We start from the raw sequence: 27,588 nt of genomic DNA on the forward strand, positions 1-27,588 counted from the left end.
TAATGTATATCCTAATATTGCATATATTGAAAAAGCTAAAGAAACCTTACCTTGAAGCAGGATGCATGGTGTCTAGTGCAGCAAGCAGGTCTATGCAAAAGTTGAAGAACCTCATCTTGCAGCAGTATGTTGGCTACTCTGAAATGTGAAACCTACAAGGGGTTTTAGTCTCCTATACAAGAAAAATAAGGCATGCATGGTTAGTGGTTACTATAAAGCTGATTATGATGGTACTGATCATGATACACAAAGGTCAACCATTGGTCATATGTTTCACTTTGATTCAACTACAATCTCAGGCAACATATATACATCATCTTTGTCATAAAAAATGACAGAGTATGGTGCATCAACAATGGTAGCTCATCAAGAAAGTGTGTGATCAGTACACTTACAATGAGGGATCTATACCAACCAGTAGATTGTTCTGCAATAAATTAAATAAATGGCCAGAAATCCCGCTTTGAAAACAAAGCATATTGAAGTGCACTATGACTTTTTAGGAGAAAAAGTTTCTTCATTGAGAGGTAAAGATGCTGACAGTAAAGATGGATGAATAATTAGCAAACTCATTCACGGAAGGCAAGGTAGTGCAAAGCTAAAAAATTCTAACAACTTAGGATGACTTACAAAGCTAGTTAAAAGAAAAGGAAAGTTTTGAGCGGGGGAAAATTGAGATATCAACAGTAACTTTTAGAATAGAGCACGGCTCGAAGATGGCCACTACCACAGCTATTGTCTGTATCGATCATCCCAATAACTGCAAATTAGCGGCCTCACCAACCAAGCCTTCACTGTTCTTCATCAATTGTCTTGAAGACCGAGCAGATGTGTTCGTCCACTGATATTCATCTCCAATATTAATAAAGAAGCTTGGAGCTCACAGAGGCGACAACCCCACTTCCCCTTCACATCTATAAAAAAGGAGCTTTCCTCCCATTCATATCCATCTCTCTCCGATTTCCATGTGAGCTGAAATAGAGGGGCCGATGAGAGGGGGGAGATCGTGAGGGAAGGGAGAAAGGTTTAGGGCTTGAATATCGAGGTCCTGTTTGGTTATGTGTTTTGAGTGGGCTTGTGCTTGTTGTAGCCTATCGGGGTTTTGGGCATGCTTTGTGTTTTATTTTTTGGTGCCTTTTTTACTGCCTTCTTGGTCGTGCATCTCTATCTCTCTCTCTCTCTCTCTCTCTCTCTCTCTCTCTCTCTCTCTCTCTCTTTCTCTCTCTCATTTGATGTATGTAGTTTTCTTGGTCATGGATCTCTGTCTGTCTCTCTCTCTCTTGTATTTGATATATGTGGTTTGCCTGTGGAAAATATTATTTCATTTTACCATTTCTGTGTGAATTGTGGTTGCCTTGATCATATTCTGAGAGTTTTGTTTACAATTTCTCTGTGACTTGTTGGAGTTAAATTGAAAGAATATTCACTACGCATACTGCCTTGTATGTTTGTTTCCAATTGTATAGAATTAGCCTAATTGCCAGCATGCTAAAACTTCCAATTTTAGCTCACTTTCCCTACCTTAATATATAAAGGAAAAAACATGCTTTCATGGTAGTATTCAGCAACCTGTAAATGCAGCAGGAGTTAGATTCTCGATTATACTACCAACTAAAGAAGACCATTTCAATAGAGATTGGTGATGGATCTTTCTTTTTGTTTTTACTGCAGTACTGTCCTCAGCAAAAAAACAAAACCAAAGGAGGTGGAATTGTGCAGGGTCAAGCCAATGAACAAGATTTTAATCAGCATCTTCAAGGGAAGAAGAAGAAGCAGTATTCAGTGACGTCAATAGAGACTTCAGGCTAAATATACCAGCATTGGCATAAAGGAGAAGACCACCACTGAATGGTAAAGAAGAAACCTAACTTTTCTTGTAAAGTAGAGAAGAGAAGGGTATTGAATCCTCATTTCAGGGGGAACAAACGCTCCCTGCGCAGGTAACAAACGCTCCCTGGCGCAGGTACCTTTCTCTCTCTCTCAGATATTATTGTTCTGCAGTCTTAGATATTATTATGCTGTAGAAGTAAATAGTTTCTTGGCAGGCTTGCTAAATTTTGAGGATATTTAGGGTTTACTTTCTATGATGAACATAACATATTTGCATTCTCAGTGCCTCATACATTTGGTGGAGGCAAGCAACATCTTAAGGAAAGTAAAGTGCCTTAAGAGTGCTGCTTTCACCTCTTCCATTTTATTATCTTCTATATTATACTTCCATAAAGCATGCATCTACTTCTTTAAGCTCTTTAACACACATATCAGATCAGATCTTATGATTTTTTCCAACACACAAGGGATGAAGAAAGACAACTAGATATTGAAGTATAAACGAGATCGATATCATTAAACTCTGGTTGATTGATTTTTTGCTGGCCCCACAAAAAGGTTCTTTAACTGCTTGCAGATCAGCTGTTGGCCAATAAAATCATCCTTAAGAAAACTCGGTTGCTTAGAAAATAACATATAGAGAGACTTCTTGTCAAGAGAATAAAAGGAAAAGAAGAGAAAGGAAAAGAAAGGAAAGGAAAGAAAAGCAAGAGATGCAGCCTGGGGGGGGCCATGCAAGAAAAGCAATGAACACTTGACCAGTCCATTGCCAAAATCCAAGTGGTGGGACGTTGAAGTATGATGGAGCTAGCCCAGTATATGTAGCATTATCCTTGAAGGCGTCCTTATCCTTGAAGGCTACCAACAATGGGCCAATCCTTATTATAGGTATGTTGAAACCAACCACATACTCAGACTTCATTGGTTGTATATATTATTTTCATTAACGACAAGTGTCCTATATTTTCAATTTCTTTTAGGTGCAGGACCATGTATAAATATATATATATATATCTTCTTCTTTTCAGATTGATAGCACCCAGCTAGAAAAAGGGCTTTCATGCTGCCAACAATGGGCCAATCCTTATTATAGGTTGAAACCAACTACATACTCAGACTTCATTGGTTGTATATATCTATTATTTTCATTGAGGACAAGTATCCTATATTTTCAATCTCTTTTAGGTACAGGACCATATATATATATATATATATATATATTGATAAAAGCAATTAAATTTAACTCTCTTTAGTTTCCTAATTTAGTTTGTGTCAGTTGTTTTTTTTTTCCTCCCTATTTTCTTTTCATTCTAGCTTGTCTCACATTTTTCCTACGACCCAAACAGAGATACAAGGTTTTTACCTTTTTGATCAATGCCAAAAATTTATACCTAAGGAAGGATAAGGAGTTGGCAGTTAAGTTACAGGGTGAAGCCAAAATAGTCATCATATGTTCTCTCTCCCTAGTAGGGTTATCTACCTTATGGTGAATTCACTGTACTCTAGTCAATTATATGATTATCATCTTATTATCCTTTTTTCCTCTGGTTAAGTGATGGACAGCCTCTAGAACAATTCATTGTTGTATAGCTTTCGGCATTTAATAGCGAAGTAGGATTCCAACCAAATTAATCATTGGATTTAGAGGTAAGAACTTAGTAATTTGATTAAGTACTAATGTGTTTCAAAGAGGGTACCTTGATATGACTCTGCCTCTACTTGACCTTGGTCAGTCTAAGTTAAAAGGAGCTCTGATTAAAGGTTCAAATAAGAAAAACTTTATTCTCAAAGCCCATAGGACAAATGCTATCATGAAAGTAATGATCATAACTCCACATTATGATGTCATTAGGGTAATCCTTAGACAAAAAGTTATTATGGAGGTCATGCATACCAACTATGCTCTCATCCCCAGTCTTCACAGTTATCTTTCTAATATTTGAACTCAATCTTTACAACCATTTGGACACAGGCAAAATTTGTTAGCTGTAAATCCTCTAAGAAATTTCAAGACTTTTAAGTGCTTGTAGAATGAATAGTGTCGAGAATTTATGCTTATAATAGATGAAGAAACATTTTTCTATGATAATTTGTAGATATATTTAGGCTTGCTATACCCGCCATTGGTAAATTTTGAAGCTTAAACTGTGATCCACGAACCTAGCTAGGTCCAGGGTGTAACAGAATGCTATTAGAGATAGGTTATGGCAATGAATCAAGCAGGAGTCCTCACTTGATCAAGCCAAAATTGCTTTATTTTCATTTCATCCAAAGAATGATCCTTGCGGCATAAGACAACTGTAGGGTTTCTTTAATAATAGAAACAAGATATGCTCTTTATTTTCAAAGAATGATCCGAGGAGCAAGTGTTTTAGATAATATTTTGTTGAATTCATAGCTAGTATTAGCTGCTATATCCACCAGTAATAAATGATAAAGCTTAAATCATAATCCATCTAGGGTGTGTTAGAATGGTATTAGAGTCAGGTTGATCAATCAAGTGAAAAGTCCTTATCCTCAATTCATCTAGACGATTATCGATGGGGCATAACACAAAGCAGGATTTCTCCATGATGCAATTTTCATTTTGATTCAGCAGATCAATCAGTGGCAGTGCAGGTTCTTTTTTTATTTTTTTATTTTATTTTATTTTTCAATAATACCAAAAAAATAGATTTTTTTATTCAATTGCAGGAAGAAAAAACATAGAAACAATGTCAAATAACATGGATTCAAAAACTATGAGTCAAGTTCAACCAAACCAAACATATCCTTTAATCTGATCATTTATGAAAATGAGAACACTTTTTAAAAATATAGTTTTATTTATGGCATATTGGTCAGGTATTTGAGCCCCAAGAATCCTGCAACATTTTCTAACATTTGAACTCAATCCTTGCAACCATTTGTACATGGGCAAATTCAATAGCTGCAAATCCTCTTCAAAATCCCTCAACACTGTGAGACAAAGATTTGTCTCCTCCCCTATTTGTGAAAATATAGTTGATAATTAAACTTTCATAAACATTTTTGTATGTTTATTTGCTGGGTTAATAGGTATAAGCTTGCCATATCCACCACTAATAAATGGTGAAGTTCAAATGCTGATCCATGAAACTGGGTCGAGGGTGTGACAGAATGGTATAAGGGTCAGCCTTTGGCAATCACTTAAGCAGGACTGCTCAACCAATCTTGCCAAAATTCCTTATTCTCATCCCAAGGATGATTCTTATGACACAATACAAACTTTAGGGTTCCTTTAATAGAATTAAGACTCTCGTTTTTCATTTTTAAAACTTCCTATTTTAGCTCAATTAATTCCGTACCACAATATATAGGGAAAAGATATGCTTTCACTGGACTACTCATCAATCTTCTTTTACTATGTTTTTTTTTTTTTTTCTTCTTCTGATTCATATTTAGTTAGCTTTGAATATCTAATCTTCCGATTCATCAACCATATATATGCTGAATTTTAGTGTTGGAGTTATTAGGCAGAATATACTTTGATCATCCGGAGAAGCTGTGCCCTTCTGTAAATGTAGCTGGAGTTAGATGCTGGATTTTACCTTTTATCGACCATTTCAATGGAGTTTGATGGTGGACCTTTGCTTTTGTCTTTTCATTTTTCCCTTCTTGAACTATTGGAGACTGCAGTGGGTCCAGCAAAGAAGAAAACCAAAGGAGTGGAGTTGTGCCCTCTGTCAAACCAGTGAACAAGGTTTTAACCAGAATCTTGAAGGGAAGGAGCAGAAGTCAATGACATCGATAGAGACGTGAGGCTTAACATGCCAGCATTGGCATAAAGGAGAGGACCGCCACTGAATGGGAAAGAAGAAACCGAACTTTCCTTGAAAAGTAAAGTGAAGGGTATTGATTAATCTTCCATTTCACCCAGGTACCTCTCTCTCTCTCTCTCTCTCTCTCTCTCTCTCTCTCTCTCTCTCTCTCTCTCTTTCTCTCTTTCTGTGCATCAAGCAAGTCTCAGATATTACTATTCTGCAGTCTTAGATACTATTCTTCTACAGAAGTAAATAGATTTTGGGCAAGCTTGCTATATTTTGAGAGTGTGTAGGGTTTGCTTTCATCAGTGATCATAAACCATTACTCATTTGCGTTCTCAGAGTGCCTCCATCACACATTTGGTGGGGGTAAGTAACATCTCAAGGAAAGTAAAGTGCCTTAAGAGTAGTACTGCAACTTTTCACCTCTTCCATTTCATTATCTTCTATATTATGCTTCCATAAAGCATCCACTTCTTTAAGCTCTTCAACACACATACCAGATCAGATCGTATAAAAGGTTCTTTAACTGCTTGGTTCTATAAAATCATCCTTAAGAAAACTTGGTTGCCTAGAAAATAAGATACAGAAAGAATTCTTGTAACAAAAAACTGAAGAGAATAAAAAGAAAAGAAAAGAAAGGAAAAGAGAGGAAAGAAAAGAAAAGCAAGAAATGCAGCAGCCTGGAGGGGCCATGCAAGAAAAGCATTGAACACTTGACCAGTCCATCGCCAAAATCCAAGTGGTGGGGTGGTAAACCATGATGGAGCTTGAGCAGTGTATGTAGCATTATCCTTGAAGGCGTGCTTACCCAGGTGCTTAAACTGTAAAGAAAGGAACTTTAGTGCTGCCACGAATGGGCCAAACCTGATCGTGGGTATCTTAAAGCCATCTACATGCTAGGACTTGATACTACTTCTATGTATTACATTAAAGTTATAGGGCCAAAGCCACAATAGTCAACAAATTAAATCATCTCTCCAAGGGTGATCCACACTGTGCAACTGACTTCACTCTATTTACTGGCCCTTTCTTGCACCACTATTTGCTATGACTTGACTCCAGTCACTTATGTATATAGTACCATCATCTTATTATGACTTCATTCTAGTCACCAGTAACCTTGTATCCTTTTCCTTTGATTAAGGTAACTAGAAGACGATCAATTTATAATTTGGTCATAACCGTACCTTTAGCCCAAAACCTTACAAAAGGAATTGCAAATTGTGTGGACAACAAGGGCACACGACAAAATGCTATCCAAGCTTTCGTTACATGCCTTAGAATACTCAATCCTCTTTCCAACCCCAATTTGGTCAACCCCCTTGACCAATGTCCAATGCTCCATGTGTTAATTTTGCTGCTCAACCTGATCATGCCTTTTCAAGCAGGCTTCTTAATTTAGGTGCTTCTCACCATGCTACTCCCCTTATGCAGGCTCAGATGTCACCATGATTGGCAATGGCATTGGTTTGTCTATTACCCATACTGGTTCTACTATTATTCCCAAGTCCTCTCAACCTTGTAAATTAACAAATGTTCTTTGTGTTCTTGCTATAAAAACAAATCTTATTTCCATCTCTAAATTCTGTTTATTTAATAATGTATCTATTGAATTTTTGCCTTTTCTTATTTGTTGTGAAGGATCTTCACATGGGCCACATCTTTTGCAAGGACCGATTAAAAATGGTGTCTATGAATGGGCAACTCAAGTCTCATCTTCTCCACCGCTGATTGCCTTTTCTAGTGTCAAAGCTTCCATTTTTGAATGACATAATTGCCTTGGCCATCCCTTTGTCAAAGTTCTTTGGCAGTTAATTTCATCTCGTGATGTGTCTGTGTCCTCCACAACTTCATCTACATTTTCTTATAATGCCTGCAAATGCAATAAAAACGCAAACTTCTTTTCACATAAACTTCTTTTCTCTATATTGGCTATTTCAAGTTCATCATCTCTTGAAGTTATCTATTATAATGTTTGCGGATTACCCATTAAGTTGTGTGATGGATATAAATATTACGTTATATTTGTTGATCATTTCACAAAAAATATTTGGTTATATCCATTAAAATGGAAATCTGAGGTTTATGATGTTTTCGGTTCATCGTAGAAAAATATTTTTATTCTTCTATCATCACATTGTACACTAATAATGATAGGGAATATTAAACCTTAACACTTTTTCTTTTTTATTTCAACATGGTATGTCTCATCGTACTACACCACCACACCCTTGAGCATAATAGATTTTTTAAACATCATCATCGCCATATTATTGAGAATGGTCTTGCACTCCTTAGCCATGCCTCCCTTCCTCTCACATTCTGGTCATATGTTTTTTGTAATGCGACTTGTCTCATAAATCACCTACCCACTCCAAGTCTATTTATGATATCCCCCTTTGAGAAAATATTTTGTTAACATCCCAATTATGCAAAATTACAGGTTTTTGGGTGTCTTTGTTATCCGTGGTTAAAACCCTACAATAAAAATCAATTAGAGCCACTATCAAGACCATGTATTTTTGTAGGGTATTCACTTTCTCAGAGTGCTTATTATTGTTTTGACCCATCCACTCAAACTTTTTGTTTCACGCCATATTGATTTTGTGGAATCCATTTTTCTGTTTGTATCTCTTTTGACCTTTCTTCCTAGACCATGTCCAGATACATTCAATACTTGGGTCCTTGACATGTAGTCACCTCTTCCCATTTATGTCCCCTTTTCCTCTAAACCCCGTGGAAGCTTCGCTCCACATGTCCTTCCCAAGCTCAAGACCCTTTGGTCATCCAAGGTAAGCAGATAATCCGTTTGGAATTAATCCGTTTGAACCAAGATGAGCTCCATCTAGTGCAAGAGGAAAGATAGATTTCCTTCTTCTCCAATGCTAGATAGAATGGACAGACCAAGGCGATTGAGACTTCTAAACCGAAAAACTAACCCAACCGGAAATTCCAAGCATTGGATAGATAATTAATCACACTCAATGCCTGAATGACAATCTAAATGACATTTACACCCAAAAATCAAAGTCAATCAGTTGTTACTCTCAATCAATGATATTGACAAACGTAAAGGCATAATCAACGACATGTCTGATATTCTTGCACTATAGCCAACAAATGGCACCAATTAGCAGCTCTTATTTGATATGATTGCCCAATCCGTGCTAAGATGATGGTGTTGACTACCTTATTAAGGCATAATATCTGCCACAACGACGATCATTAGTGCAAGAAAAACATGAATGCACAATCAAGGTTGTGATGATGATGCCATATGTCCTACAAAAACCCCTCCAAAATCATAAAAAAAGGTATGCGAACACATAGTCATTCAAAACAATTGGATTCATTCTTGTTAGATTCTGACTTAAGCTTTGGAGGGGTGTGCCTAGATCACCTATTCAGACATCCTTTTGTGTAGGGAAGAAGTCTGTGTAACTCCAATGAAGCTAGATGGACCTATATCCAGTTGGTAAGACACCAACATTGGCACTGTCTATGGGAATAACTAAGGATGTCAACACCCTCTATAAACTAATCTTCAATTATGGGTGACGAAGACTATTTTGTTTGCCATGAAAGGATGGAGAGACGTCGACAAGAAAATGAGCGGCGGATGCAGGCTTTGCTTCACCAAACGAAACGACTAAGAAAAGAGAATGAAGAGTTGTAGGCTCAAATGTCAACAGTGGGTCCCTCTCAAAGTTGGCACACTCAAAGCCGACAAACAGCCTCAAGACAAACTATTTAGGCATCTTTCCCCGAGGGCATAGAGTTCTCATTCGGTAGTTACTCAAGATGATCCGAGAAGGAGTCTTCACCAGCTTGTCAAACGTAGCCGAATGAATGCACTAACTCTACCCAAGCATCAAGAAAGATAAGGCATAATAGATGATGGCATTTGTTTGATGCAATACGAGCTCAATTGGGACCTCAAGCACCAAGCATGGAGGGACAACCACGCATGTTAAAGACCCTGAATAACTACATCCAGATGACCCTCTCAACCACCAAGGCAGGAGCAGGTAGAAACACCAGTGATGCGAGCCCCACCTAACTCTATCAGTCAATAGCTGGACGACATGCTCTTCACACTATTTGACCCCTATGTTATTAACTGGGAACTTCCTAAAGGGTTCGTAGTGCCCAATTTCACAATGTACGATGTATCGAGCGACCTGTTTGACCACATCATGCACTTTAGGCAACTCATGACCCTCGATATAGGGAATGATGCACTGATATGCAAGGTATTTTTGGCCATCTTACATGGTCAGGCTCTTTCCTGGTTCTATCGCCTCCTGTAGAATTCCGTGAACATTTTCCAGGATGTCTCAGAAGCCATTGTAGCCACTACCTATGTTCCGCTCACCAAAAATAAAACATAATCACCGTTCAAAACATCAAGTTACAGGAAAATGAGACGCTAAAGGACTCCATGAAGCGGTTCAGGCAAGTAGTGCTTCAAGTTGAATCCTACAATATAGACGTCATCCTACAAATCTTCAAGCGAAGCATCAGCTCGAGCGTGCCATTTTTTGAGTCCCTCGTGAAGAAGCCGCCTACAACGATGGATGACCTATTCAGGTGAGCGAACAAGTATTTAATGCTTGAAGATGATGTCTGAAAAACCTCTCAACAGGCTTGGTCACTAATCATTCGGCCAGAAAGGATAAAATGGGAAGTTCTAAGCTCTCGAACCAATCAAGGTAAAGTAACAAGAGGCGAGATGGTCGGTAGTAATATAAAGTGAGTCTCATCCCCCTAAGCATCTCCTATGAGAGACTCCTCCCACAGATCCGTGACCTCTTAGACTTTAGATGGCTAGAGCTAATCAAGACAAATCCGACTAGACGGAATTGGAATAGAAGGTGCTCCTACCATAAGGATCATAACCACACCACTGAACAATGCAAGAGTTTGCATTACTTGATGGAAAAACTTATCAAGGTTGGGCACCTTAAGTAGTACATTTGTATAACCAATGAACAAATAGAGATGACACTAGAAGCCATTATCCAAGCCCTTGTATCTCTAACAACTCCTAGAGTTGTCATTAACTATATACACAGAGGTCCAATAGATGATAAACACAATTCTAGGTGGCAAAGGCAAAGGTTGCTCCATGCGACTTTTGTAAAAGAACAGATTATTTTCGTTTAACGAACCTTTGCAGAAGAAAGTGTGCATCCAATTGATAACACAATCACCTTTCCTCCAATAAATGTCAATCAGGTGTTGCAACCACATGAAAACTCTCTAATCTTAACATTGAGGATAGGCAGATTTGACATGCGGAGAATCCTAGTGGATCCAGGCAGTTCAATTGACCTCTTCCAAATGTCGGCTTATAGGCAAATGGGCTACTCACCATTTACCCTAGAGAATCCAAGACATCTATTGTCCGAATTCAATGAAGCTACAACAACCTCCCTGGGCGATGTTGTGTTGCTCATCCAAGTCGACCCGATCACACTGAGTGTGTGGGTCTTGGTGGTCGATGATTTATCTCCATACAATGACATTATAGGACGTGTATGGCTTCACAAAATGAAAGTTATTCCTTTTACGTACCATCAAATAGTGAGTTACCTTATAGAAAATGGACAAGTCAATCTCCTTGGCAGCTAGCTAGCCACACGACAATGTTATTAGGTGGAGTTAGAGTCTAGACATCCAGCTAGTAAGGAGGTGCCTCCGGAGCCATCAAACACAAAGGAACAATAATAGTTACTAAGTCCAACGGAGAAAGATCCATCTGTGGTTGATCCGCTCCAACCATTGCCCTTCTCACACGACATGAATCAAATCACTTACACTAATTCCCTACTCGCACAAGACAAATGTGAATTGTTAGGGAGTATGCTTCAATGCAATAAGGACATCTTTGCCTGGACTAACTTGGACATGTCGAGAATTCATTCGGTCGTGGCCTCCCACAAGCTCAATGTCTCACCCACCTTGCAACCTGTTTGGCAAAAGATCCGATGTTTTCATCCTGACAACAAAAAAAATCATCTAAAAATAAATTGACAAACTATTAGCAATTGGATTCATCATAAAATTCAAATATCTAGATTGATTGGCGAACATGGTGGTAGTCCTGAAGAAATATGGAAAGTGGCGGGTCTACGTTGATTACACCAACTTGAATGATGCTTGTCCAAAGGATAGTTTTCCCTTGCCCCAAATAGATCAGATAGTCAATGCCACTATTGGGCATGAGATGCTCTCATTTATAGACATTTGTTCTAAATACCACCAGATCCCTATGTTCTAGCTAGACAAGGAGAAAACAACCTTCATCACACCGCAAGAGCTATACTGTTAAAGTCATGTCGTTTGGACTCAAGAATGCTGACGCTACCTACCAGAGACTCATGACAAAAATCTTCAAGCCCGGATCAGTTAGACTGTGGAAGTTTATATTGACGACATTGTTATAAAGAGTGAAACTCGAGTTGAGCACATCCAGTACTTGGAAGAAGCATTTTGTCTAATGCAGGAAACAACATGAAACTCAATCTGGTTAAGTGTGCCTTTAGCGTCAATGTAAGAATTAAAGTTAATCTGACTCAAGTGAAAGCCATCCTCAAAACACCTACTCTAAACAGCAAAAAGGAATTGCAACGCCTCACAAACCATTTTCTAGCTTTGGGTCATTTCATAGCTCGTTTCATAGATAAGTTAAAACCATTCTTCCTCACACTTAAAGGGGCAAACAGGTTCAACTAGATAGATGAGTGTAAACAGGCATTTGAAGTAGTCAAACGCTACCTCATTGAACCACCCATTCCAAGCAGCCCTAAATCCGACGAAGAACTCTAAATGTATTTGGTTGTATATGACTATGCTATCAGCACTATCCTATTTTGGCATATACGAGATAAGGAGCAAAAACTTATCTATTATGTGAGCAAAGCAATGGTGGATGCTGAGACTCGGTATTCTTTAGTAGAGCAAACTGCTTTAGCATTAAAGAGTGTCGCTCGAAAGCTCAGCCCATACTTCCAAGCTCAACAAGTGATTGTACTTACAGACCAGCCGCTTCGAGTCACCTTGTACTAGCTGAACCTATTCGGACGAATGTTGAAATGAGCAATCGAGTTGAGTGAGTATGGGATCAAGTATTAGCCACGGTTGTCCTTAAAGGGGCAGGTTATAATCGACTTTATAGCCGAACTCCCTTAAAAACATACACATCCATTTGATTGCTCTAGAGAGCAACGGTGGACACTTCATGTAAATAGAGCGTCCAGGGTGTTTGGATTCGGAGTAGGTCTGATCCTACAGTCACCAACTGGGGAACTAATAGAGCAAGTTATCTGTCTAAGCTTCTTTACCTCCAACAATGAGGTAGAATATGAAACTATCCTAGCTGGGCTAAATCTCACCCTAATGTTAGTCACAACTAAGTTGAAAATTAAGAGCGACTCTTAGCTAATTGTTGGGCGAATTCAACGAGAATACGAAGCAAAGGATAAATGTATGACCCGATACATCGTAATAGTGGAAGAACGCCTAAAAAAACTAAACAAGTGGATCATCAGATGGATGCCACAAAAGGAGAACGAAAGGGTCGATGCACTAGCCAGAATAGTTGCCACTCTCCCCATAAATGAGATGATAATGTTGCCCATCCACATCAAAGTTGTGCCTTCAATCACTCCCGAGCTAGTATGCAACACCAGTCAAGCAAACTCATGATGGATGCTCGACATCATAAAATACCTTCAGACAGGGGAAGTACCAGAAGACGGGAAACAAGCACACAAATTCTGCATACAAGCAGCATGTTTCACTTTAATTAATGATCAACTCTATAAATGATCATTTGGAGGCCCACATCTAAAGTGTTTGAGTAAGCCAGAGGCCAAGTATGTCCTAGTTGAACTCCATGAGGGCGTATGCAACAATCACCCAGACGAACGAACTTTAGCACACCACGCCTACACGCAAGGATACTATTAGCCCACCATGAAGTAGGACATAGAAAGTTATGTCAAAAAATGCAATCAATGTCAACAACACACTCCCATTCTCTGTGTACCTTCAAAAACCCTCAACCTGATCACAAGTCCTTGGTTATTTGCACAATAGGGGATGGACATAGTCGACTCCTTACCTATTGGAGTAGCACAAAAAAAAGTTTTTACTCATTGCAACTAACTACTTTAGCAAGTGGGTGGAGGTAGAAGCCTATGTCAATATTAGAGACAAAGATGTCTCCAAGTTCATCTGGAAAAATATCGTATGTTGATTTAGAATTCCATGAGCAATTATTACGGATAATGGGCCCTAATTTGACAACGCCATATTTTGAAATTTTTGCTTAGAGCTAAACATAAAAAATTTGTACTCAACACCCCACTATCCACAAAGCAATGGACAAACGAAGGCAACAAATAAAACCTTATTGAATGCATTAAAGAAAATGTTGGAATGAGCAAAAGGAAAATGGGAAGATGAGTTGCTCGGAGTCTTATGGGCCTATTGGACAAGGTCCAAACAGCTAATAGGAGCCACTCTCTTTGCCCTTGCTTATGGGATGGAAGCCATCATTCCAATTGAAATTGGCATGCCTACTTCCAAAGCAGTCGTGGAAGATCAAAAGGACAACGATGAAAAACTCATAAGACAATTGGATTAAGTAGATGAAAAGCAAGGATATGCAACTATCTAGATAGCAATTGGATCGGTCCCGAAGCAACAGTTATAGCAGAAGTCGACGGTGTTGGCTTGGACGAAGAATCCAGATCGAGTTCTAGACATGCTTTCTTTGAAGGAGAGGGATCAATAACACTGGATTCAAACTAGAGCTTATGATGCCTCTCGTGAAATCTTGCTGTCAAGTTGAGGTCATCTCCTTTTCTTCCCCCTCCTCACAAATAATAAGAGACACCAGCCAGGTCACCCCTGCTTCTACTTCGTCGATGGAAGATGAAGGAGACAAAGAAGATGAAGAGGACGAAGCAGACGATGAAGACGGGATGGCAGGGGGTGGAGTTCTCGCCTTTTGGATGAGACAAGCGACAAACTTCTTCTTCTTCTTCTAGGCAGGAGGATGGACAATGGAGTTGGAAGTCGAACGACTAGCAGTTGGAGCTTGCCTCAATGTTCCCTCCTAGCATTTCTTCTCATGTTCCTCCAAAAGAGCCTAACATGCTTTAGAATCCGCTAAACAAGCAACCTCGTAGAATGACAAATCCTTCAGCACAAAATATTCATCGAGTACTAGAGACGGAGGAACTAGTCGGGAAAATATCGAGATGATAAACGGCTTAGGATTTTCAGTCAGCACCTATAGGTTCTTGTCTGATAAGAGAACGTTGTGAACCCATTTAGTAGCATCTATTTTAAACAACTTATTAAGACGGGCGAATAAAGTCTTATTTTCCCACTTTACATGGCGTCCTCGCCTTTTCTTGACTGCATCAAATGAACATAAAGTTTGTGAGTAGATTAACAAGGAGGAAATAATAGCAAGACGAAATGAAAGTGATAAAAGCATAGTCTGTTCAGAATCTTCAATGAGAGTCGCGAAGAAAAAACTCCATCTGAACTCTTAGACGAACCGCTCCAAGGGTTGGACACCAAAATATGCCCCTTGGACCAACCTTTGCTCGAGTCTGAAAGATTGGTCACCAACTTGAGGGAAGGAATGTGGACAAACAAGCTAAACCTCTCCTTTTGGCTCATCTTGACAGTATAGATGAATAAGACTTCTAGCAAGGAAAGATCTAGTTGGAAGAGCATATCCAACACACCACACCCCATTAATATTAAGATGATGTTTAGTTGAAGAAAGGTTGAAGGGATTTGTGTGAAATGAAGAAATTGTTTAAAGAAAGAAGGAAGATGGAGACGAAGACCTATAGCAAACTACTCCTTAGTAAAGTATATCATATTATTCAGAAGGTCCACGAATGATAGAGCCTCGTTGCCTGTTAGCTGAATTGGGATGGTATCTGAAATACGAAAATGAGTCTGGAATTCTCGCTAGGACAGGATACCAACTGAACGATTCGGTCTAAGGCACCTGAATCTAGTATTTTTTTTTGGTCCACCTAGCTAAGTGGATTTGGGTCGTGTGGAAACCTGCGCTGATCAAAAGAATTATCAAAACCAATCACCCGACCCATCCATCATTCGACATTGCCTCAACAATATATAAATAAATCTAAACGGATTATAATCCAAGTCTAGACAGATTTGGCTGCAAAAACTTGCAGAACAATCTCTTTCACCAACTGCAGACAAAAAATTGTACACATTGCATCACTGTGATAGCAGCGAAAAGTAAGACAACGACACAAATACAATGACGACACATGAACAAGCAGGGAGACCAAAAAACCCTAAATTAGGACATCAATACATCCATCTCCTCCCCAAACAAACAACAAAAGTGAGCAAGGAGACTGAAAAACCCAATATCTAGACATCGATATGTTCATTTTCTCTCTAAACAAACAAGACCAACACAATTTGAGAAACGATAACAAGCACAACAAATGAACAAATGGGCGATGGAAAACTTACCAAAGTCAAGATTGAAACACTCTCTAACGGAGAAGAGATACTCCATTAACAAACCAATCGATGGCAGCGATGAAGGCAAAGGGGAGCAATCGATGGTAAACATAGTGATGGCGAAAAAGCAATGTAGGCAAGAGAATGCTAAGCAGGGAAAGCCAGAAGGTGAACCAAATGGGTGGAACCTAGTTATTTATAGAGAACAAAAACCTAGGTAGCCCAAGAGACACGCTGCCTAACAGCACTTACCAAGATTAGTGAATGGACATGCCACTTGACAGTCAATCTCGATCAATGTGACCCATCATTAAAGCACCAAATGACACACATCATTAGGCACACAAACACTTGAAAAAATTATTAATCCATCCAATCCCAGCCTGTCAACTACCCTACCAGGCAGAGGTAGACGGATTAGGGGGCATTGTGGGAAGCTTCGCTCCACGTATCCTTTCCAAGCTCAAGACCCTTTGGTCGTTCAAGGTAAGTAGATAATTCGTCTAGATCAAGATGAGCTCCGTCTGACGCAAAAGGAAAGTTAGATTTTCTTCTTCCCCAATGCCAAACAGAATGGACAAACCAAGGCGACTGAGACTTTTAGACTGACAAACCAACCATGCCAGAAATTTTAGGCATTGGACAGATGATTAATCACACCCAATGCCTAAGCGACAATCTAGACAACATTTACACCCAAAAATTAATGTCAATCAGTTGTCACTCGCAATCAACGATGTTGATAAACATAAATGCATAGTCAACAACATGGTCTAAGATTCTTGCACGACAACCAACAAATGGCCCCAATTAGCAGCTCTGGTTTGGTATGATTGCCCAATTTGCGCTAAAATGATGGCATTGACTACCTTATTAAGATAGAGTATCAGCCACGACGACAATCATCAGCGTAAGAAAGGCATGAATACACAATCAAGGTTGTGACGATGGCACCATATGTCCTATAAAAACCCCTCCAAAAGCATGAAAAAGGTAGCATGCACATAACTATTCACAACAGTTGGAGTCACTCTTACTAGATTTTGACTTAAGCTTCGAAGGGGCGTGGCAAGACCACCTGTCCGAACATCATTTTGTGTAGGAAAAAAGTCTATTTGACTCTAGTGAAACTAGATGGGCCTGTATGTAGTTAGCACAACACCAGCAAACCCCATTTACATACCGCTAATCAACCATTTTCCTTTCCTATAAAATCCGCTACTCACCTTCCTAATCTTGCATCTCCTCCACCTATCCCCTCTTATTCATCTTCCATTCTTTAATTTCCCACACAATCCTCCCACACCCAAGGCAATCAGTACCCCTAAAAATCCTACCCATGATGAGATTGTGCCTTCTATTTTAGACTCACCATATCAGTCTAATGTAAAAGACAACCAACATGTGCTAAATACCTCTCTTACAATGTCAAAGGCTTCAACCACACCTCCACCGACCTATTCAAATTCCCAATTCCCACTTGACATGTTTAGTCCAATTGTTAAACTAAAAACTATTCGTTTCATCTTAAGTCTTACTTTATCTAAAGAGTGGCCTCTCCAACAACTTGATGTAAACAATGTCTTCTTTCATAGGCATTTATTTGAGGATGTTTACATGGTCCAACCATTGGGGTTTATTGATCAAATTTTCCCAACCATATGTGTCATCTTCGTAAAGTTCTCTATGGTTTTAAGCAAGCTTCACGAGCATGGTACACTGAACTGCAACTCTTTCTTGTGGCTACAAGTTTTGCTAACTCCCACTTAGGCACCTCTTTGTTCGTCTACAATACTAAGGACCTTGTTCTCTATCTCCTTGTATGTGTCGATGATTTCATTCTCATAGGCAATGATTTGGGCTTCATTAACAAGTTTTTTTCTCAACTTGCCACACGATTCTCCATTAAGGACCTTAGCTCAGTGTCTTTCTTCCTTGGAGTTAAGGTGATCCCATCTGAAGATGGTGTTTCTTTCTCAACAGAAGTACATTACTAAGCTCCTCACTCCGACCAACATGATGAATGCTAAAGAAGTTTAAACGCCTCTCTCACCAACACATAATCTCACATTGTTCGATGGCACCTCATTAACTGATCCTATTGAATATCGACAAGTTGTTTGGTGGTCTTCAATATCTCACTTACACACCTGAACATCGCTTTTACAGTCAACAAACTCTATTAATTCATGCATCACCCTACCATTGTTCATTAGATGGTAGTAAAATGCTCACTTTGATATCTTCGTGACACCTTATACCATGGTCTTTTTTTACATCATGGTTTTTCACTTTCTTTGCATACCTTCTCAGATGATGATTGGGCTAGTAATACAAATGATAGAACAAAGTACCAGTGCTTATGTGGTCTTTCTAGGACACGATCCTATTTCTTAGAGCTCTCGCAAACAATGCTCTATGGCTCGCTCATTAACCAAGATTAAGCATCATCCTGTTGCATCTACGACGTCTGAAATTTTATGGTTTCGATCATTACTTCATGAACTTGGTGTTGCACTACCTGAACAATCAATTATTTGTTGTGATAATGTTAGGATTACTTATCTCTGTGTTGATCCAATTTTCCACTTTTGAATGAAACACATTGTTATTGACTTTCACTTTGTTCAGGATAAAGAAAAAAAATTGGTGAGTTAAGAGTATCCCATGTGTCCTCTTTTGATCATCTTGCTAACGCTCTAACTAAATCGTTATCTTGCCTTTGGTTTCATCATCTTTGCTCCAAGATTGATGTCTCCAATGAAACCACCATCTTGTGGGGGCATGTTGGAGACTCTTTAGGATAGTTTATTATTTTGGAATATTTATAAATATTTTGAATATTGTGTAAATATTTGATTTCATCTATTTAAGAATCAGTTTGTTCTTGTAAAGTAGCCACCATAATTATAAGAAGTGATATACCAGAAAGTCAATTATATCTTGTATATACACGTCTTCATATAATTGAAAATTAACAGAGAAATCATTTTCAAACCTTTCCTTCAACAACCCAATCTCCACACCCAAGACACAATATTTCAGTATTCCCATATTTTAAGCCTTGATTGCATTAGCTTTAACATTTGAGTTGGGATTTACCAAGAAATTAACAACTAAATTCACACTAAAAGAACTTACTCTTTACTTAATTTGACATAAATTTAACAATTGATAGAATATCAAAATCAACTTCCAAATCTAATTATGACTATATAAACAATATTCATTCCACTAAATCTTTTATCAAGCAATCTACATTTAACATAAAATAAAAAACTATAGATGACATCCAAGTATAATGTTTGCCATCAACTTCCAAATCAATAACACCTATTTGCCCAATCAACCCAACAACTATAATCATATTCTAAGACTACATAGCACAAAGCAAATGTTTCAAAGCAAAAAAAGGTAAAATAAAATAATATGTATATTGCTATTAAATAATATACAAGGTTGAGCTTCCAATTTTCCAATTCAAACCTGGCCAAATTCATCTAAGCTAAATACATTTTTTTGATCAAGTTGAACTTATGCTATAAATTAAATTCTCCAAACTTTTAAAAAGTTGGAATGAATTTGACTTGAAGTGAGCTGAACTCACTTAAGTTGTAGTGTTACCCTGTTATTAGTTTGAAATAGAAGAATAAGTTATTGGTAAGGTACAAGTGCTAATTTCTCATTTTAAAAATTTTTTTTTTTTTTTTTTTGAAAAATACAATTTTTATAATCCTAAATCTAGAATACTAATTTTGTTTTAATTAGAATGATGTTTGCCCATTTGCACTTATTTATTTATTATTTATTATTTTCAATATTTATTGTTCTTAATTATTATTTTTAGAATTTGATATGTTTTTATTTTATTTAAAAAATAAGTATGCAACAAATTGGGATAAGATGACAATAATGTTGGTTTTTTCATGTACTCACCATGTTTGACCCTTAATGGAAAAGGTTTGGGATAAAGGATAAGCAGATTTGTCCCACCTATCCCGCCCTGAATTATATATAATTTTAAATAAAAAATTATTTTAGTTAATTTTTTTATTCTTCAACTTTTTTTAACATAAATTAAATATTACTTTTCATAAAAATAAATTATAAATATTTATAATATTTTTTATTTATAAATCATATTTATTTATAATAAAATTTGAATTTTACAAATAATTTTTTAAAAAAAATAAAAAAGAATTAAATGAAGATATGAGAATTTTCTATACCCTCTCCATGTTGTTTTGCTTAGTTTAATTTTTTTTTTTTGAACGAAAATAGATATAAATAAATGGGATTGAGATCACTTCTCCCAAACCCGCCCGTTACCCTCTCTAAACTATGGCCTACAATTAATTTGTAACCTTTGTTGATATTTATTTTTGGTATCAGCTTTAGAAACAAGAAATAAACATGACTTTAAGAATTACTTTCAAACTTTTTTTTTTTTTAAATTTGAAATAGGGCAACCAAGCATGCTCTAAGATTCACCGCATAGTGTGAATTAAAAAGCGAACATTACCAAAAACAGAGCAAATTCAAAAAGTTTTCAAGTCTTGCCTTTAGTCAATTGATAATTAGAGTATAAAAAATTGAATATTGATTTTCTTTTAATAAACAAGGGTAGAGGGAGATTCAATGCCTCCAACCCTTCTCTCATTCATCATATTTGTGGATTACATGTCCATTTGTATACCAACTTGGATAGAGTTGGGTTGGTTTCTCTCTAGGAAAGTTGATTTTGTATTTGGGTTTTGTTATGCCAGCGAAAGCTTTGATGCCAACAATGTTAGTTCAAGAACATAAAGATAAAACAAACACACATACGGTACACGATGTTTTAACGTGGTTTGGCCAACCATACCTACGTCCACGGATGAGAGAGAATGATTCCACTATACAATAGAGAATATTACAGAGGACAGAACCAGATACAACTATTGGGTTCCTGAAACATCCCATGTTTCCCCACTCCTTGTATCCATACCTTACTACGAGCCCTCTCACTCCACCGGGTACCTCTCGTTCTTCCTCACATCTCTATCCACCTTTTATAGTCTCTACAGGCCCATCTCCATCTCATAACTTTTTCCCCTCATGACCTAGAATATTTATAGAGATATTTCCAACAACCTTCCTTATTTTATAAGGAAGTCTAATATTACAATAATATATCAACCTAAAAAGTATTCTATATAATATTCTTTACAAAAAAGGAATCTATCCTAATTAGGAATTTGGGACACTTCCTAACAATCTCCGCCTTGGACCAAATTCCATGAAGTTAATCTTCAATCTCTCCATGACATAAACCTTTTTGTATCATATCACCACGAAAGAGCAACCGACTCCACCTTCAGTGAAAATTCCTTTTGTTTTCATCTTTTGTGCTTTGTGATCTTTTACTCTTCCAGAAATCTTCAACCCAAGCTCTGATACCAGTTGTTATGCCAATGAAAGCTTTAATGTCAACAATGTTAGTTCAAGAACACAAAGATAAAACAATCACACATATGGTACACAAGGTTTTAACGTGGTTCGACCAACCATACCTACGTCCACGGATGAGAGAGAATGATTCCACTATACAATAGAGAATATTACAGAGGACAGAACTAGATACAACTATTGGGTTCCCGAAACATCCCATGTTTCCCCACTCCTTGTATCCATACCTTACTACGAGTCCTTTCGCTCCACCGGGTACCTCCCGTTCTTCCTCACATCTCTATCCACCTCGTATAGTCTCTACAGGTCCATCTCCATCTCATAACTTTTTCCCCTCATGACCTAAAATATTTATAAAGATATTTCCAACAACCTTCCTTATTTTATAAGGAAGTCTAATATTACAATAATATATCAACCTAGAAATATTCTATATAATATTCTTTACAAAAAAGAAATCTATACTAATTAGGAATTTGGGATACTTCCTAACAGGTTTATGTTATTATACCAAGTTGAATCGAGTCGAGTCGGTTTCTCTCCAAGAAAGTTGATTTTCTATGTGGGTTAATCTTTTTATACCGAGTTGAATCCAGTTGAGTTGGTTTCTCTCCGAGAAAATTGATTTTGTGTTTGGATTTATTCATTACAGTTGCACTTTGTTTAATCCTACGTTTCTGATTTCAGAAATATCTTCGATTTTCTGAAAAGCAATTCATTGTTTTTCTTCACTTGCGTTTCTTGGAGGAGGAGGAAAACTAGGGACCATATCATTTGTTTTTCCCTGTTTGGTTCTGGTGAAAAAAAATAAAAATGGGAAGAGTCAGAATGATGGAAGCAAGTGAGAATTTATGGAGCCTGAGAGAAAAAGTAGTCTTAATTTGAAGAGGTTCTAAGAATTATTTCTTCAGGCTGTAAATGTACTGGGTTTTGTAAATATTTACTAGTCATGCCAGTGTGAGCATGGAGAAGCAATTCTCCGATTTCTCCCTCTAAGAAAAGTAGAGAAATTTGAGTAAAGCGAAGAGAGAGAAAATTCTTAGGGTTTTGTTCTCTCCTTTAAATAAAATTAAAGAAAGTAGAGGAGAGTGGGAAGGGCAAAAACTTTTAGGGTTTAATTTTCCCTCTTTTTTTGGCCTTTTGGTTTCCTTTTCTTTTCATTTATTTAAGTCAATAAAAGAATGAAAATAAGATATTAATTTTGCCCAGTGAGCAAAAATAGAAAAGGAGCAATGCTTCTGTATACATAAATGGACTCACACACCATCAATTTAAATTAGTTTGGTTTCGGGTTTTGTTGATTTGGATCAGTTTTAGTCATTGTTGCCTATTGTCTATTATCTATAAATGAGTTTGTTTGGTAGGAGGCATGTACTTGGATTCAAGATATGGGTGTTTTACTGTTGTAGTATACAAATATTTCTTGTTCCATAATTCCATCAAACTAATGGTTTGATGGTCAGGGAAATCTTGTTTCTTTTCTTTGCCATTATCTTTCTAGTGATTTGTTAAACTTCTGCAGATTGAATTATTTTGTTCATGAAGCCCATCAGCTGTGGCTCGAAACTGCATTTCAGCTTCTGCAGTTTCTTAATGCAATTGAAAGATGAAACATGGAAAAATGATATCTGATAAATTTAAAGTCATTGGGTTTATGTGGTTGAATAACTTGGATCAGAGTTTATGTGTTCCAAACTACTTAGTAGGTGATGATTAAGCTTGCCTGAATCCATTAATGGTTACTGCAGATGGGTATTATTTATTTATCATCAAAAGTAATGAGTGAGAAAAATATGATATCCCAGTATAGGCATCACATAAGCAAGACCAAATGGCTTTTCTTTCTCTTTTTCTGTTTTAATTCCGGACCTAACATGCATTAAATCTCTTTGTTTCTCTCTGCAGCCTCAATGGATTCCAGGTTTTTGACAAACACTCAGAGCAGGATAACTTATTTTTCACCTTCATCAAGCAATCTATCCTACTTTCAACAGCAAGCATTGCAAGGTTAACCTTATTCTTCTTGTTTTGCTTGAAGAAAATGATTCTTGAAATAATTTGATGATTTTTGAGTTTGGGCTTTGTTTTCTTGATTCATTGTGCTCCAGCTGGAATGAATGGTGTTTATCTTACAAGGAGCGAGTATGTGAGAGGTGGTGTTGGTACAAGCGAAATGATTCAATGTGAGATTGAGAAAGAGCAAATTCGTGAGGAGATAATAGGAGCAGAGATTGCACGGTTGTGCATGTTGGAAGCTGAACGCAGAAGAGAAATACTAATGAATAGAGACTCTGCTCTACAAATGTCACTAGGATTTCTAACGACATATGATGGAACTTCTAATGAAAGGTTAACTTCTTTAGCTCCATCCACAGTTGGGGCCTTCAACAGGATGCATCAATCTAGTGAAAGGTTGTCTCCTTTGGCTCCATCTTCTGTTGGGGTCTTCAACAGGATGCATGAATTTAGTGAAAAGTTGTCTCCTTTGGCTCCATCTGCAGTTGGGGTCTTCAACAGGATGCATGAATTTAGTGAAAAGTTGTCTCCCTTGGCTCCATCTGCAGTTGGGGTTTTCAACAGGATGCATGAATTTGAATTTAGTGAAAAGTTGTCTCCCTTGGCTCCATCTGCAGTTGGGGCCTTCAACAGGATGCACGAATTTAGTGAAAAGTTGTCTCCCTTGGCTCCATCTGCAGTTGGGGTCTTCAACAGGATGCATCGATTTGGTGAAAGATTCTCCTTTGGCTCCATCTGCAGTTGGGGTCTCCAACAGGATGCATCACTTTGGTGGGACGTGTGACAATGAAAGGCTGTCTCCTTTGGCTCCATCTGCAGTTGAAGTCTTTAATAGAATGTCCCTTGAGGGTGACTCGTCATTTCAGGAGGAGCTGGATGGTAACAAAGACGTATTCTTTTTGGGAAACCCAAGATAAAATAAGTTTTGAAAAATATCTATTTTTTGAACAATGACACATTCTAAGGACACTGATTCCTGGGAAATTCAAGACACTTTTCTTGCGAGTCTGTTGACAAATTAAGGCTGGATTTAGATAGTTCAGGGAGGAATAATTACTAGTATAAGAGGATTTTGAGTAGAATTATGAGTTGGGAAATCGACTGTGACACTTCCTCAACAAATTTGTTACTCTGCTTCCTCAAATGAAGCTTAAACTAACATTTGAGTATAACCATAAAACTACTCTTTTAACTCACTTTTCTTTTGTATCAGAATACTTGTTGCAGGCTTGAAAAGGAAAATAACTTCTTCAACTATTGTTGAAACTTGTCATACGTTTATATGGTTTTAGTCAAACTACCAGCTTGGCAAAACTTTCCATTTTAGCTCGTTCTTTCCCCTGTACTCCTAAATGTTCACTTCCATGTTATTAGTACAATTCACCAACTTGTTAGGAAGTTAGTGGTTTGGCAAAGAAACTTGGTCTTCCTGCCATCTATACTTCATTTTTCATTGGCTAGGTTCCAATACTTACAAAAGATGAGTTGTTTCTTCATATTCAGTTGTATGGACTAAGAAATACGTACTGTGGATGTTTGGATTACCTTTTCTATGTGACCGACCAATGATTGTCTATGTAGCAATCCTGATAGTGGAGATATATCCTAAAGTTGTATTTGGTTTCAGTTTAGTCGTAATCTAGAGTTGATGTGCTTACCTTATACTGAATTTTGGAGTGGCTGTTGTCTGGCAGAATATATTTCAATAAAGTGTAATTTCCCAGACTAGAGCCAGGAGATTGTGTTGGTCTCCTCATAAATTTGGATGCAGTTAAACTGGTGGCCTTTTTCCATTACTAAGTTTAGTAACGAGTATTTCAACAGCGATCAATGATGGGATTGTTTTGATTATTGTCTTGCAGTCTACAAATGTTAACTCTAGTATTTACGAGAAAAAGCGGACAGAAGGACAGGCAGCAGAAGGAGATTGTGAGCATCCTGTGGCTATAGTAAACAAAAAATCTGAGTGGAGTTGTGCTCTATGTCAAGTTAGCACCACCAGTGAACAGAGTCTCAATGATCATCTTCAAGTGAAGAAACATAAGTCAAAGGCATCTAAACTCAAGGCTAAAAAGACCAGCATTGGAAGTTCGGTCTCAAAGTCAGGGAAAGGGAAGAAGGAGAAGGCTGCCAAACAAGGGAAGTTGTTGCTACTGCAATAGAGGCTAGTCTTGGACAGTGAAACACGGTGGAACCATAGAACTTGTACAGTGCGATGTGGGAGCGAAAATGACCCACTTCCTTCTAAGTAAATATTGTTGGTTCTTTGCCCAATGGGTCTTCACAGCTTTAAAAGTATCTACATAGTTAAAACAAGCTCAAACATATATATTGTCAGGGTATCACTATCACTCCTATGCAAATATAATATTCTTGTTATATTTCATGGGATTATGAAGTCAAATACATAAACATATATCCCTTGTGGGGCTCGATAGACAAAGATCCACAATGAGGTTGAAACTTTGGTGGTACCTTTCTACAATGACCTACACCTTCCTATATTATATTGTTTTCATCTGGATTTAATGAACCCTCATGACTTCAAAACCCATTTGTATAATTGAAAGAAACTCATATATATATTAGGAACTTCTGTCCCTATCCAATATGAGATATCACACCTTCAAACAGTGTCTTAAGCTGATTTAAGGTTTGATTATAGCAGCCATTGGAAGTTGTTTTCCTGAAAAGTTAATGGTTGGAACTAGATCAAATCTGGCAACATGGCTACTCATCTGCTAATTTGTTTTTGTTTTGGGAAAAGGGATGATCAAAGACAATGTGTTTTCAAAACTAATGAGTTGATCTTGTCGATTTTCTACAGCTTCTTAGAGCACAAGAAAAGAAATAGGAAACACAATTAGAATGGTAATGTGGTATTGTTGTCCACTTGTGAAGCTTCTACTAAACCTAGACCATTTTTTGTGCGTGGAGGATGATCTTCAAAATTTTAAAGCTCTATTCTCTAAAAATTGCTTTATAAGTAAAAAAAAAAAAATGATTAGTTTGGTAATTGTTTTTTAAAACAATTTTGAAAAAAAAAATTTAAGAATAGTTTTTGAAAAATGTTCCTTAATGTTTTATAAAATAAAAGTTTGTTTGAAAACCTAAAATATTTTTAATCTATTTTTAAATATATTTTAAAGATAATTTTTATATCATTCTATATGTTCTTATAACAGTTTTTAAAAAATAAGTAAAAATAATAGAAAATAATTAAAAAATATTTTATGAAAATATCCTATTTTTATTATTAAAAGTAGAAAACAAAAAATAGTTTTTAATTACTAAACATGTTTTCTGGATTTTTTGTTCTAGCAAATAGAAAACTGTTTTTTGAAGCAATTACCAAACAAACCCTAAGCCATTAGGAATGGTTTCAAAAATAGTTCTCCACACTAGGTTTTTGATAACGGTCTTAATTATGTTTTGGAAATTCAAATATAACAAATAATTTTTTTTCACTTGTTCTTAGAAAAAAATTTAAGGTATTTTTCATATTTTGAATTGCTACTCAAAATATTATATAAAAAACAAATGAAAATGCTTAAATTTATTTTAAAAAATCGCTTATTTTGAGAATAAATTCACAAAAAAAAAAAAAAAAATGTTTTCAATCAAAATTTTGCTAACATGTTCATGGGGTAAGAAAACTATTTCTATTCTAAAAAATGGAAAACCATTTTTAAGAACAATTTCTTGAATATCGGAAACATGATAACTACTTAATTTGTATTGTTTAAAAACAAAAAATAAATTGTAAATTCATGATGAAGGAACAGAATCACCAGAGAGACAGACTCGGCCAGTGCTTCAGCTTTAAAACTCTGGGTGTTGTGTTCCCTCCTAAGATGTTTCAAGGGTCTCTAAATGGGCCACCATTCCTGTATCTTTTCTCTGGTTTGTTTTTCCCTTTTTCTATTCTATGACTATATTCTGACTTTTCAAAATTTCAAATTTCTTAATGGTA

At 37.0% G+C, this 27,588-nt stretch overlaps 1 protein-coding gene across 5 annotated transcripts; it reads left to right on the forward strand.

Moving 5' to 3' along the window:
• Positions 1-616: 616 nt before the first annotated feature.
• Positions 617-26,124, forward strand: LOC104880380 (uncharacterized). 5 transcript variants are annotated; one of them, XR_009466612.1, is made up of 6 exons: positions 617-1,045; positions 1,672-2,718; positions 5,325-5,728; positions 23,505-23,606; positions 23,708-24,505; positions 25,478-26,124. XR_009466612.1 is itself a non-coding variant. In XM_019221939.2 (5 exons), exons 3-4 carry the CDS (start codon positions 23,510-23,512, stop codon positions 24,397-24,399), a joined length of 789 nt encoding a protein of 262 aa, XP_019077484.1. In that variant the 5' UTR covers positions 2,729-2,923; positions 5,325-5,728; positions 23,505-23,509; the 3' UTR covers positions 24,400-24,505; positions 25,478-26,117. The 5 variants fall into 5 exon arrangements, 3 of the variants coding, with proteins under 3 accessions (XP_019077484.1, XP_019077485.1, XP_019077483.1); XR_009466611.1 differs by having other exon boundaries at positions 617-2,718; positions 25,478-26,119; XM_019221939.2 differs by lacking the exons at positions 617-1,045; positions 1,672-2,718 and adding an exon at positions 2,729-2,923 and having other exon boundaries at positions 25,478-26,117.
• Positions 26,125-27,588: the final 1,464 nt, after the last annotated feature.

Source organism: Vitis vinifera, chromosome 9, assembly GCF_030704535.1.
Source record: "Vitis vinifera cultivar Pinot Noir 40024 chromosome 9, ASM3070453v1".
Lineage (NCBI taxonomy): Eukaryota > Viridiplantae > Streptophyta > Magnoliopsida > Vitales > Vitaceae > Vitis > Vitis vinifera.

Coding starts and splice junctions, on each gene's coding strand:
- LOC104880380 (XM_019221939.2), top strand. CDS start 23,510: ATGGATTCCAGGTTTTTGACAAACACTCAGAGCAGGATAACTTATTTT. Junction 23,607..23,707: donor TCAACAGCAAGCATTGCAAG/GTTAACCTTATT, acceptor ATTGTGCTCCAG/CTGGAATGAATGGTGTTTAT.